This window comes from Orbicella faveolata, unplaced genomic scaffold, assembly GCF_042242905.1.
Source record: "Orbicella faveolata isolate gen_17 unplaced genomic scaffold, um_ofav_v1 contig_36, whole genome shotgun sequence".
Lineage (NCBI taxonomy): Eukaryota > Metazoa > Cnidaria > Anthozoa > Scleractinia > Merulinidae > Orbicella > Orbicella faveolata.
Window position 1 is genome coordinate 6074409 of NW_028301565.1, and position 13037 is coordinate 6087445.

At 40.2% G+C, this 13037-nt stretch overlaps 1 protein-coding gene across 1 annotated transcript; it reads left to right on the forward strand.

Annotated features, from left to right (window-relative positions):
* Positions 1-7061: 7061 nt before the first annotated feature.
* LOC110050772 (UDP-glucuronosyltransferase 2B23-like) lies at positions 7062-12681 on the forward strand. The gene is made up of 5 exons (XM_020756734.2): positions 7062-7275; positions 9849-10461; positions 10899-11108; positions 11392-11680; positions 12172-12681. Exons 1-5 carry the CDS (start codon positions 7132-7134, stop codon positions 12449-12451), a joined length of 1536 nt encoding a protein of 511 aa, XP_020612393.2. The 5' UTR covers positions 7062-7131; the 3' UTR covers positions 12452-12681.
* The last annotated feature ends 356 nt before the right edge of the window (positions 12682-13037 follow it).

A 13037-nucleotide genomic window follows, 5' to 3' on the forward strand; every position in this document is an offset into this window, starting at 1 on the left:
CTTTCTTTCATTTGACTTTCTGCGGTTTTCTTTTTTCCTTCTCCTTTTGTTGATGTGCTGTTTGAGTATGCCTTTGAATATGCTGTTATAATTGCTCTTCTTATTTTCTAGTGGTTCCATGTCCTGCGTGACCTTCGTCAACTTAGCTTCTGTACATTTGATCTGTTTTACATTAAAACTATGGACAAATTCTTCGCCCTGCTTTAAAGCAAGCCCATTGGACTGAAAGAGTGTGGAATCGTGTTCCTTTACATCTTTCTCTATGACATTCAACTTTTCCACCATTGCTCTGTGCTCTTTGATGGAGAAGTTCAGTTTTCTTCCATCACTGGGCTTCAACTGGTACCCTTGCATGGAAAACTCACTCGCCCTTTCTGAACAGCCATCCGCACTTAGAAAGATTGCTTCTTTCGCTTGTAAGAGCGAATTTTTCTAATTAGCAAACATAGCGCGGCAGAAGTTGAAAAATCGATTTTTCTATCTTTTCGTCCACAAATAGCCCTTAGGTAGATATGAAACGTGATATAGTTTTTTGGAGCTCGAAGCGCTTTATATTCGAGAAAATCGAGGAAAACGATTTTCGCCTCGACGGTCACCAAAATGACCGATCGCAAAGGCTTAAAATTAGTAATCTGAACTTAATTTGCGTTCGCGTGTAAAGAAGAACCAACACTTACCGATACTTTTTCTTGAAAGACAAAGTATTCAGCTATCCAAACCAGGTTAGAACTTGACTTGAGCGCCATTTGAGAATAAACACACAGTTTTTAAAAAAAATCCCTTTCAGTTACTAGGTCGAATTCCTTATTTACAAATAAAATTCAGAGATATTTTTCGACATGTGCCATAACTCCAAATTCCTTGAAACTTCGCCTTTGGAGTACCTTTATGTTGTTGTAAAACATGTATTAAAATCAGCTTGGGTTATTTTTCGAGTGCTTTTTGAGGCCCGGCTGAAAAACCCCGATTTTACCTAAAAGATCACGAAAAGTAAACAATGAACTTCTGCACGTTGGTCGGAGGGCAAGCGGGTACAGGCATTCAAGTCCTTATATTATGAGTTCTTTGTAGTAATAAACAAATTGTTTGCTTGCGCCTGTAATATAACGGTAAAACAGTTCAATCTCAATGCCAAAGTGACTTTATTTAATCCGAGTATGCTTTATCGCTTCGAATGCCAGATATTTGTGACGAGATGTCGATTTCACACCTAGGCGAAACAGGAAGTTAAAAACGTTTTACTACGCGGCCTTCCAATAATTAATTTAAGATAACTAGTCCCTAAAGGAGATATTTACTGAATTAAAGCTTAAAAGAGTGGCGTTTCCTGTAACCTATCAAGTTTGTTCGCAAAAAGTTATTTCAGAGTCATTTCAGGACTGGCAATACAGGTTAAATTTGGTAAAGAAATCTTCAGTTTCATTGTTTATTTTGATTGCAAGTCACGATTTCATTCCCGGCCGTGGAATTTACTATGTCCCACAGAGTGCGTTGTTTTACAAAAGGCGGCCGTTTATTTCCGAAGTAAAACATGTTTCCAGTATTCTTTTGTACTTACGTCAATATATAGTTTAGCTAAAATTGGTATCTACAAACAAATCGGAGTACGAATTCCAATGAAAAATTCGGTCAGAAATATTTCCCGCGAAAACGAAGTGTTTTTTTACTAATATTTTCTCTTTTTTTCGACTTTCTACGATTCGCAATCCATGACTTGCTAAAAGACCCGCTTGCAGTAGTTAGCTAGACTGCAAGATAGAATATTTAAGCACGCCAAATCCATTTACGCTAATTAATTTTACCCAGTATAAGTTGAATTTTCCCAAGAGAATTCTATTTTAGACGTCACGCTGCATATAAAAACGATATGTATCCTCAGTTCTCTTGTTCTTTTTTTGCTTTCTTTCTTTTTTTGTTTTTGTTTTCTGTTTTTTGCCGTCGTGTAAAACATACTGCAACCATATAATGATCGAAGCTCTACCCTAAATTAATTTTGAGACTCTTGCCAACATTTCGTTTGCTTTCGAAACGCGTGACGCGTCATATATATAGCCGATTGAAGGTCGGACGGCAGAAGTTTGCAAATGCGGATTTTTTTTAAAGGTTTCTGTCGTTTCTCCTTTGGTATGTTTCAAAAACACGAACTGTTCTGTTTTTGGATCAGAAGAATTGCTAAGCAATGCGGGTGGACTCTGGTCAGTTATTCTTCCATTATCGGCGCATAAACTGATGAACGAGATTGTCGAGGAAAGTCAGAGGTCAGCGAATCCTATTTGGCAGTGATACGAAAAGACAGTTTGGGTGATACCGATTTGCCGCTATCCAACATGGTATCCGTTTCACGAAGAGGTCACGAAGGAGAGAAAAATAGAATAAAAATCCCAAGACTTATAAATGCTGCTATGTCAGGATTGCCAGCGGAAATCTTTCTTGCAATCAATGTTGTTTTTGTCGGCGCAGGTTAGTATACCTTCCGTTCTACCCTTCCAGTTTTAAATGGACACGCACCTGCTCGCATTTACTTTGCAGTCCCGTTTTCCATATTGAACTGAAGTAAATGCAACTCTGTAACTTTAATTATACATGTACACAGTTAAACAGGTTGAATTGTTTAGAATTGCGGTGCCGTGATTGTGAAATCTACACATTGTCCGTTTGTCAGTAATCTAATTAACTTAAAAAGATTGAAATATTCCTTGTGAGTGAAGGTACTTTTGAATGCATGAATAAACTCCTGTTATCATTTTATTTTACTTTAACAGAAGCATATTGACCTGCAGAACGAAAATATCATAATGAAAGAAGTTAAACCGCTTTACTTCAGCAGACTCCCTTGGCCTCAGAAAAACACGCAAGCATTCGATTGTTTACTTCTTACTGATGTTTTCGTTAAAATCCGGTTATATCAGCGGCGCGTTAAAAACCACTCGATGAATAATCCAAGCTGATTTTGATATATGTTTTGCAACAACATAAAAGTGTTCTAAAGGCGAAGTTTCAATGAATTTGGAGTTATGGCACATGTCGAAAAATATCTTTGAATTTTATTCGTAAATTAGGAATTCAACCTAGTAACTGAAAGGGATTTTTTTTAAAATTGTGTGTTTATTCTCAAATGGCGCTCAAGTCAAGTTCTAACCTGGTTTGGATAGCTGAATACGTTGTTTTTCAAGAAAAAGTATCGGTAAGTGTTGGTTCTTCTTTACACGCGAACGCAAATCAAGTTCAGATTACTAATTTTAAGCCTTTGCGATCGGTCATTTTGGTGACCGTCGAGGCGAAAATCGTTTTCCTCGATTTTCTCGAATTTAAAGCGCTTCGAGCTCCAAACAACTATATCACGTTTCATATCTACCTAAGGGCTATTTGTGGACGAAAAGAGAGAAAAATCGATTTTTCGACTTCTGCCGCTAAATTCAAATTTTGCTTGGTTTTCGGTGACATTTGCTCGTAAGATGTCAAACTGCCTTGATCGTTCAGCTGTAAACCTTTTCTTAAACGACTCGTCGCTTTCGCCATTATTGCGCATTTTGGAATGAGCCTCTTTCATGATGCTCATGTAGTAATGCGCTCTTTCCCCGATTGGATTAACAATATAAAGAAGAAAGAGCATGGAAGTGGCAGGCTGGTTTTATCTGACCCTGAGAGCGTTGCTCTATTTGCAGATAAGTTTATTGTCAAATCGAAGTTTGTGGTGGATTATCTTCAGCATCTTGAATTGCTGGAATTTAAAAGGAAAAAGAGAGCAGAAGAAAAGGCAAAGTTAAGTAGGGAGGAGGATTATCCTTGGACTGAGTTGTGCGAAGATCTAACCAAGCTTAAAAAGCTACGTGTTCCAGAACTAAACAAGTACTCAAACCACCACGGGCTGAAGCAGCATTTGAAAAGCAGCAAGAGTGAGAAAGTAAAGGCAATTGTAAGACATTCATGCTTGCAGCAGAAGAGTCCTCTCAGAGCTGGCCAACCAACACTGAGAAATGCCAGGACATTGACACAAAATGACAACAGGGCAAGTGCTGACAGCAGTGAAACGGATGAAAGTGACAATGATGAGTATGACAGTGATGCCATTGACTCTGGGGGAGATGACTCAAGTGACGTCATTCTTGCATTCATCAGTTCAGATGAGGAAGATGCCAATGAGAGGCCAAATGCCACACGCTCAGGGCGAGCCATAACTAGGAGATCCGAAATTGACTTCTCTTTCTTTTGATTTGTTTTTTAAACAATAGCTCTCTGTCGTATAGCGATTGTAAATATTGTCTTCATAGTGAGCACAATAACGTGAAGTAGGGGGATAATAGAGAAATATTAAAAAAAGTTGAAATCTAAATATTGTTTGTTCAATTTTTTTTTGGGGGGGGTCATCCCAAAAAATGACCGCTATAAAGGGGGGCCATGTGAAAAAATTGGTAAGCTGAGGGGGGCCATGCGATTTTTAAATGGTGCTTCCCAAATCCCACCAGCCCCACCTCCCTCATAAAAAATTAACGGTCCCATAGGGTAGCAAGATTCAGCTGATTTAGCTCTGGTATAGGCTAAGGGTTCCAGGGTCCTAGCGTCACATCCCCACCCAGAAATTCCCAAAGTTCCCCCCCCCGCCCCCCGGGGTCGTAGGCCTGTCGTAAGCTTGTCGCATGCGAGAAAGTCGTACCGTGTAAATCGGCCCTTAAAGTGGTCCAAACTTGATAAGAAATAACATGCAAACTGCGGCGATAAACATGGCAATAAAACACATGTTAAAAAACAAAGTTCATTTACTTGACGTTTCGTATGTTTCAACAAACAAATTCAAAAGTGACCGTTAGGAATAGAAGTCAGTAACAACTAAATTTAAATTTGAAATAGGTAACTAATTAACAATTACAATGACAGAAGCTGAGAAAGATTTGCGTATAAACGATGCAAACTAATAAAGATAAAGCTTTTCGCTGCTTACATTATCAGTTAGGGTGGGTTTTAATTCCCTTATTAGCAGAGTCTCTTTTATCTTGCAATGTGTATCTATCCGACCTTTTGCTAATATATCAAAGTGGTCCCATTTGAAGTTGTGACCAGTTGACGTGACGTGGTCTGCAATAGCAGAAGCATGACAGCTACTCGTGATCGCTTTAAAATGTTCAGTTTTTCTGTCATGCAATCTACGTTTTGTTTTTCCAATGTAGAAATCCTGGCAGTCCCAGCAATTAGCCTTATACAAAACTTTTGATAGTTGGGAACGGTTGATCCTAACTTTGAAGGGAAATAAAGACTTGATTCGATAAGGGCTTTGGAAAATAACCCTAAGATTAATGCAGCCATAAAACTTATTAATGCAGGTTTTCAGTTGTTTGGTAACAATTTTGCTTTGTACCCCTTAATAAGGTAGAACTAAGATTATTTCCTTTTTAGGGACTCTAGTGGTTGGATTATTCGGTTTGCGTTGCTGCCTGTTCAGAACATCATTAATGTTCCAAACTTGTTCCCAGGGCCTTCATTTGAAGGGAAACGCGCTGACCATGGCAACAGAGATTTATTATAAATACTTTTGAAGAATATTTTCAACGAATTCGACGACCACTGTTTTTCGTACATTTCTGCCACGCACTAACGTGAAAGATTCGAACGAACGTCCTCAAAGAAGAAAATACGCGCGCGTTGCTGCAAATTGTCGCAACGTTTGTGAGAGCCCAAGCCTGAGGCGACTTTTTACGTTCAAATGGTTGCATCAGGCTCTCCCAAGTTACATTAACCAATATGTAAGCCAAACAGAACAGTATCACTACAGTCTAGTACAAAATATGTAACCAACCAATCACAACGCACGTTGTATAACTTCACGGTCTAGATCCTCTGATTAATTTCAGGTTCTTTATCCGCAGTAACAACAAAAAAGAACTCATCAGTTTTTAGCCTCAACTGGTCCTTGTACGTATAATGGGGGTTGAAATATCGACACGTTTCGACAACAGGGTTTAAATGACTAGTTTCGTATAAGTGGGTTTTACTACATATGAGTAACCTGTATGGAATATTGCTGAAGTAGATTGCAACATTACATGCCAGGATTCGATGCTGCATGGGGGGAATAAATTAACGGGGTAAAGATGAGAAACCGCTGACCAATTGAGGACCAAACTCTGGTTTGGATTCGATCCCCGAGGTCGAGGAAAATTTAAATTAGATCCCTAAAGGAGAACAACCTTGGCGTGACTCAGCGTTATTTGACCCCCAAAAGATACTATAAAAATAATTGTATGCTTGTTCAGTCTTGACCACCAACACAGCATGACGGTGCAACACTAAACGACACCTTGACGGCTAATTGCTGGTTTTCAGTGTCACGCAATTCAAAATAGATCAAAATCAAAATCAAAACCGGTCAACAGATAAATTCCAGAATCTGTGAAATGAAAGAAAGTAAATATGCAAAGACTCTCGCCAAAATTCTGGTCACAGCAATTTTTCTTATGCGAGATATGCGGAGAAATTTTTTACCCAAATTTATAGAGATTTGTATGGAGACGCCGTGCTGGTGCCCATCCGTATGGGCACCAACATGGCGGCTGGAAACCAACAGAAACGTCTCTCACTGAGTTTTGCAACAAAAGCGTGAATTTATCCCTCGAGGAACTCTAAAACATTAAAATAATAATTTTTCTAAGACATGAACTGTTCAGATAGCCAAGTTCCCCGAAATAAGTCATTTTTTTAACCATCATGGCAGCTCTCTAGGCCGTCATGTAAGTGCCGCGTCACGCAAAAGCTTAGAAATTCAAGCGTAGTGTATCACAAAACAAAGAGCCCATTCGGAACAGAAATTTGTATGAATATTAGGTTTCAGCTGCTCTTATACATCATTTAAGTAAAATCTCAGGAAGATCAATAGTTTTGTAGTTTAAATTTTAGTGACGTCATGTGAAACCCAGCTACAATATTGGCATTCCACATTGAACAGCCTAACGGATAACAAAATCTTCAATTTTCACTCCTCACCGAAAAGACGTGCTGCCTGGCCCAAACCCTAAATACGACCTAAATACGAGTTTCCCTTGCCCCCAGCCCCACGCGGGATTACGTGACTGTCAAGGTGTGACAACCGTCGTGAGCAGATATCTTGTCTCGAAAGTAAACTACAGTCCGTCCAGCAATATGGCGGCATTTAGAGCGCTTCTGTACTTTGTAATGATTTCAAGTTGCTTGGCTGCAAACTTTGTGATGTTTCCTATGTTCGGAAGAAGCCATTACATGTTTGTGGCTCGGCTTGGGCAAGAACTGGCCGAGAGAGGTCATCAGGTATGCAAATTAGGTGTACAATATTTCATCCTTCCAGCTTCTGCATTAGCTCAAACGATCGTCTGCATCTTAGCAACATTATAGCAACGTAAAGTCAGGAAAAGTAAAGCATCGTGTCAAATAAGGAATATTTTCGTGATTAACAGTGATTTAAGTTTAGTAGTTTATTATCTTAGTACGGGTTGACCCTTTATGAAGCATTTCGCTTGTAAAGCCTTTGTTTGCAGAACCCTCCCTTTGTACACTGTTAATTTAAAGTTGGTGACGATCGGCATTAAGTGGGAAAGGCCAACAATCACTGAGGTGTAAGCGCAAAATTATAGATCCAAAACAGTTGAAACTGTGATGAAGTACACCTACAGAAGCTCTCAATAGTTCAGAAGGAAGCGTTCTCAGTTATTTACATTAGGCTCACAATTTTCAGTTGATTGGCTGCGGGTGTGACTCTGCTCAAGATCCCGATACTGATAGACAATCCTTAATATTGTTTAGATATGGGCCACTGTTGAGCTCACTTTTCGCATAAACGTGTAAGCTTGATCGCGGAAGGCAAGAAGCTGGACCAAATTTTAAACCAAAACTTAAAGTTACGTTTGGTGCTCTCCTACAAATGTTTTTTTCGGATCCTCGCCACCAGTAGAATTCTTTATACTATTTAGCCATGAGTGAAGATTACAATCACTTGCTCGGTGCTAATTACAACAATCACGTGGCTTCGTCAGTTTTGACTGTACTATTTAACCAATCAAGTCGTGCTATCACACAAACTCCTATCACACAAACTGAGTATCTAGAGTAACGTCAGGTGGAGTAACGCAGTCTTACAAATTACAGCCCTGCCGCCAGGTTTCCCATCTGCTGCTTATTCTCATGGGGTCAAGTTCATTTTGGCATAATTTTGTATTCGTTTGCTCGACAGGATTAAAGAGGCTTAGAGCTTTGTTTTTGAGGCGTCTCTTTGTGAACAGGGCTCCTTTTATCGTTCTTCGAATCTCGTTCGGTCACGATCGCGAACTTCAGTATTCGCTTTACGTTCGACTTGAGACTACGAGACCTTCTTTGTCCAGACACATGCTAATTTGGCTGAAAGCAAGAATTCGCCAGCTCTCGACATGCACTAAGACTGTGTTAATTAAAGTGATGGTAGCGGGCGGGAAAAATACAAAAACAAAATTCAGGAAAGAAGAAGCTAGAAGACGGGAAGAAAACATTCCTGCTGTGTGAATTGCACTGTCGGGGTACAAACTGTACCCGCCTGAAGGGCACCTTGGCAGCCACTTTATACTGCAGTTTTCTTGGTCCAGGTGGAATCCTCCTTCACCCGATATTCTCTACAACTAGGAAAACCATTTTTCCCTTTCAAGGCTGATGCACTTTGTGCGCTGCGACCTTATCATGGATACTGGAGGCCAAACATCCTTGCATAAAAACCTTTATGGATAACATAGCTTACATGTAAAAGTGAAAAACCCCATGTGCTATAAATAAACAGCCATCCTTTTTGATAGTACATACTGTGTTCTGAAAGTCTGGATAGACATAATGATTTCACAACTGAAATGTATAAATTAAGATTGTGGACACAGATGGGCACACACATGTCGAACCGTGACATTTCCCCTAAGATAGTCGCCAAGACCAACGTTGGACAAATGCTGGAATCAAAGACAGTCATGGAAATGTTAACACAACTGATGCATTAAGTAAACGAAGAATGAAGTAAACGACCCATTACCAAATAATCAATTAAGTTCGATCGATACATTAAATTTATTGGCTGAAAATCGTGGAAAACGCACCAGAAACGCTTCAATTTTGCAAGACTTTGTGGAGGGGATGCCCCAGACCTCCCTAGAGGAATAATAGGGCCTTCGGCGTCATATTTCTTACTAGACGGCCACTCACAAAATCCTTGCTAAACGCTTGATTCACCGCAAGCCCAGAATGAATTATATTGCAAGAGTAATGAATAAATAAGATTGATATTTCCGTTGACATAAAATTAAAAATGAAATGCAATGCAATGCACAATGCGCAAACATAACAGTTATCAGGACGCTTGCAAACGTTACCGTCATTGTGATTTGTAGAAGTCGTAGTAGCTTATATTTCACGTCAGCCTCGCTTCATCTCCCAGGCTATCTTGTGAACAGGCTCCGACTGGAAGGGTCTGGTCGCAGCTGGAAGGGCTAAGAAGAAACTGACTCCTTTTCACCCCCCCCCCCCCCCACCCCCTCCCTTTCCCGTCCTCTTTCCTCTCCCCTCTCTTCTATTCTCTTTCCCCCCGCTGTCTCTTCGCCCCATCCTCGACTAGAGAGCCTGTTCACAGGCTACTCCAAGACACTTTCCCCTTTTGGTATTGGGGACTAGAAGTTTAATTAAAATATGATTATCAATATGATCTATATCTTCTTTGTCTCCCCATTCTCATCGCTCCTTCGCCGTCCTCGTTGAATACTCCGTCGTACTCCGTACTCGCGCTCAAATTCCCACCAGCTAGATGGACTCACTTCTTTAGGTAGTACTGCTAGTTTTCGACTTTAAGTGTCCGAAACGTTTTTATGTTTGCACAGGTGAAGATATTTGTGGGAGCAACCCAGAGTTACGCCGCAAATGATTCAAATGTCCGAGTTTTCAAAGATGACAAGTTCGCAGCAATGTACGGAGAAATGCAGGCATCAGGAGGACATTCCACGAAAACTATGGATATAAAAGACCAATTAAGAATGCTGCTAAGGATCCAGTCAGTTTACTGTGATGAAATGCTTAACGACGCAGAGTTAATTAGAGAAATTAGCCATGCTGATGTTGTCATTGGCGAATTAATATATCTCTGCTCGTCTTTAGTTGCCGATAAGTTGTCTCTTCCACATGTAATCATATCTGCTTCCACTCTCTCTACACCCACGGCGGTTGCGCTTGGATTACCCTCCCCTCCCTCCTATGTGCCGCAGGTAGATGCTCCTCTATCAAATGAGTTGAAATTTGTTGACAGAATGAAGAATGTGTTGCAGTGGATGTTAATGTATTATTTCTACATCTACGATTTCTGTCCGTTGTTCAACGAGGTTAAGACAAGGCACAACATCACACCCGACAAGCCCATACAAGAAACTCTTGGCAGAGTTGATATGATAATTGGTCAGATGGATTTCACATTGGAGTTTCCACGACCTCTCCTTCCAAGTAAGGAACTTAACCGCAAAAGAAAGTCTGTCTATCTACCTGTCTGTCTGCATGTCTACTTGTTCACTTTTTTTATTTATTTACTTACGACTTATTTAGTATTTGTAAGTCTGCGTACGAGCTGAGTGGCCCATCAGGCCGGCGCCTATGGTGGGTTTCAGTAGCAAGAAGCGACTTGAGGTATTTCTTCTCCCCCCTAGACGGGATGTTAGTTCATCGCAAGGTTACCCCCAGCATTAAGTTCGTCGGTACCCAATTATACAGGTGGGTGGAGAGAGGCCTTGTGAGAGTAAAGTGTCTTGCCTAAGAACACAACACAATGTTCCCGGCCAGGGGTCAAGCCCGGACCGCTCGATCCGGAGGCGAGCGCACTAACCATGAGGCCACCGAGCCTCCACACCAAGTATTTATTGATATTTTTAAATTCTATCTCCAAGACACTCGAGTGGTGGGTCCATTCCTACCTAGTCCTGCTAAGCCTCTACCAAGCGACTTGGAACAGTTCATGAAGGAGACTGGAGAGGATGGAGTGATCTTGGTGTCGTTTGGTACTGTAGTAGAAGGAATGAAGGAAGCTTCATTGCAAATGATGGCCAAAGCCTTCTCCAAACTGCCACAGACGATCATATGGAAACTCAAGCTCGAAGGTACTTCCACAGAAACAGTTTGACCCAAGATGATTTAACCAATATACCTTTAGCAGATAGCCTATTTATGACTTGAGATGAAGTCATAAGAAGTAATTAAGGCCGCTATGTAATCTTAAATTTCACTATCTTTGTCGTGACCAAACTGATTCAAGGTTGTTTAGATGAAAAAGTTGATTTATTTATTAACTTATTTATTCGACTTCAATGTTAACTTCTAATAATGCGAACTATATCATTCTTGTTAAAGAATTACCACAACTAAATGTTTTCCTTCTAACAGGCACATCCAAAGTTTCAGTGAGTGACAATATAAAGCTGTTGTCATGGTTACCACAGAACGACATTCTTGGTCATCCTAAGACGCGTCTATTTATAGGTCACGCAGGGCTCAACGGAATGCTGGAATCCACATACCATGGTGTCCCTATGATTTGCTCGCCTTTCTTTGGAGACCAGTTTGATAACGCACGGATTGCAAAGCACGCTGGGTTTGGTGAGGTGGTGGACTTAGACACTATGTCAGCGGAAGATTTTGTTAGTTTGATTCAGAAGGTGTTAACTCAACCCAGGTGAGCTTTAATACAACAATAATATCGATATATGATACGGTCCTATTAATAACGTCTCGAAAATTGGTCCCACAAATACACTCCTGCCTCCGTAATTGCAAAAACAAAGAAAGCCCTAAATTTATAAGCTCCCCCTTCACTATTACAATATAAGCACCTGGGCCAACATGAAGCTTTAACTTGTATTGTATTTGATGACAAAACAGTATAGAGGAATTTTCAATTAAATAAATTCCTTTCACCTTCATTTTGTAAGGAAAGTCGTTGTAAGCGATTCGTCTATGGAGCAGTCTCTCTCAGCTTTGTTTCCGTTCATGCAATATAGGTAACGAATTGGTCTTTTCCCAATTAGGATTTAACATCTCTATCCAGCAGAACATTCTCTTGAGCGGGTGTCATAATACCGTTGAGGAACACTGAGTAGTTAGAAAGTCGTAGCATTGTAGTTCCTTCACATAGTTAACATTAACAAAACAATTTCTTTTTTCTAGTTATCGTGTATCAGCTGAACGAATATCAAAATCCATCAAGCGATTGCCGCGTCCGCCCATCAAAGAAGCCGCTGACTGGGTGGAGTACACGCAGGCTCAAGGTGGTTTGCAGTACCTCAGACCACGGGGCCTGGATCTACCGTTCTATCAGCTCTATCTGCTTGATATTTTGTTTTTTGCATTCTTAGTCTTAGTTGTTGTTTTATTTGTTAGCGGATTCTTGTTGAAATCTGTAATAAGTTGTTTGTTCAGACCCTCGCCAAAGGAAAAGGCAAACTGAAAGCCATGGAACACCCCATTTTTTCACTGATATTATAATCTTCAGAACGCACGTTACATAACATCACGGTTACAAACATAACAGGAAAATAAACTATCAAGATCCTCTGATTTATTTCAGGTTCAAAACAACTCAACAAATAAGAATTTGTCAGTTCAAATTTTAGCCTCAACCTAGTCCCAGTATGACGGGGGTAGAAATTAAAAATACAAAAAGGTTTAGACAACAGATTCTACATGACTTGTTTCGTATAGGTGAGTTTTAACTGTATACGATTAAGCTGTATGAAATATTACTGAAATAGAAGGCAGGCCGCGTAGGCAAAACAATTCAACGGGGTAAAGATGACAAACCGCTGACCAGTTGAGGACCAAGCTTGGATTCGAGTCCTGTCGGGGTTGCTCGTTAGAAAATTTATATTACATAACCTGGGCGTGTCTCAGCGTTATTTGACTCCAAAAGATACTATAAAAATATCTGTGTGCTTGTTCGGTCTTGACCAACAACAAAGTATGACGTTGCAACACTAAACGATCCCTTGACGGCTAATTTATAATAATATTGGCTTTCCACCTTGAACACCCTA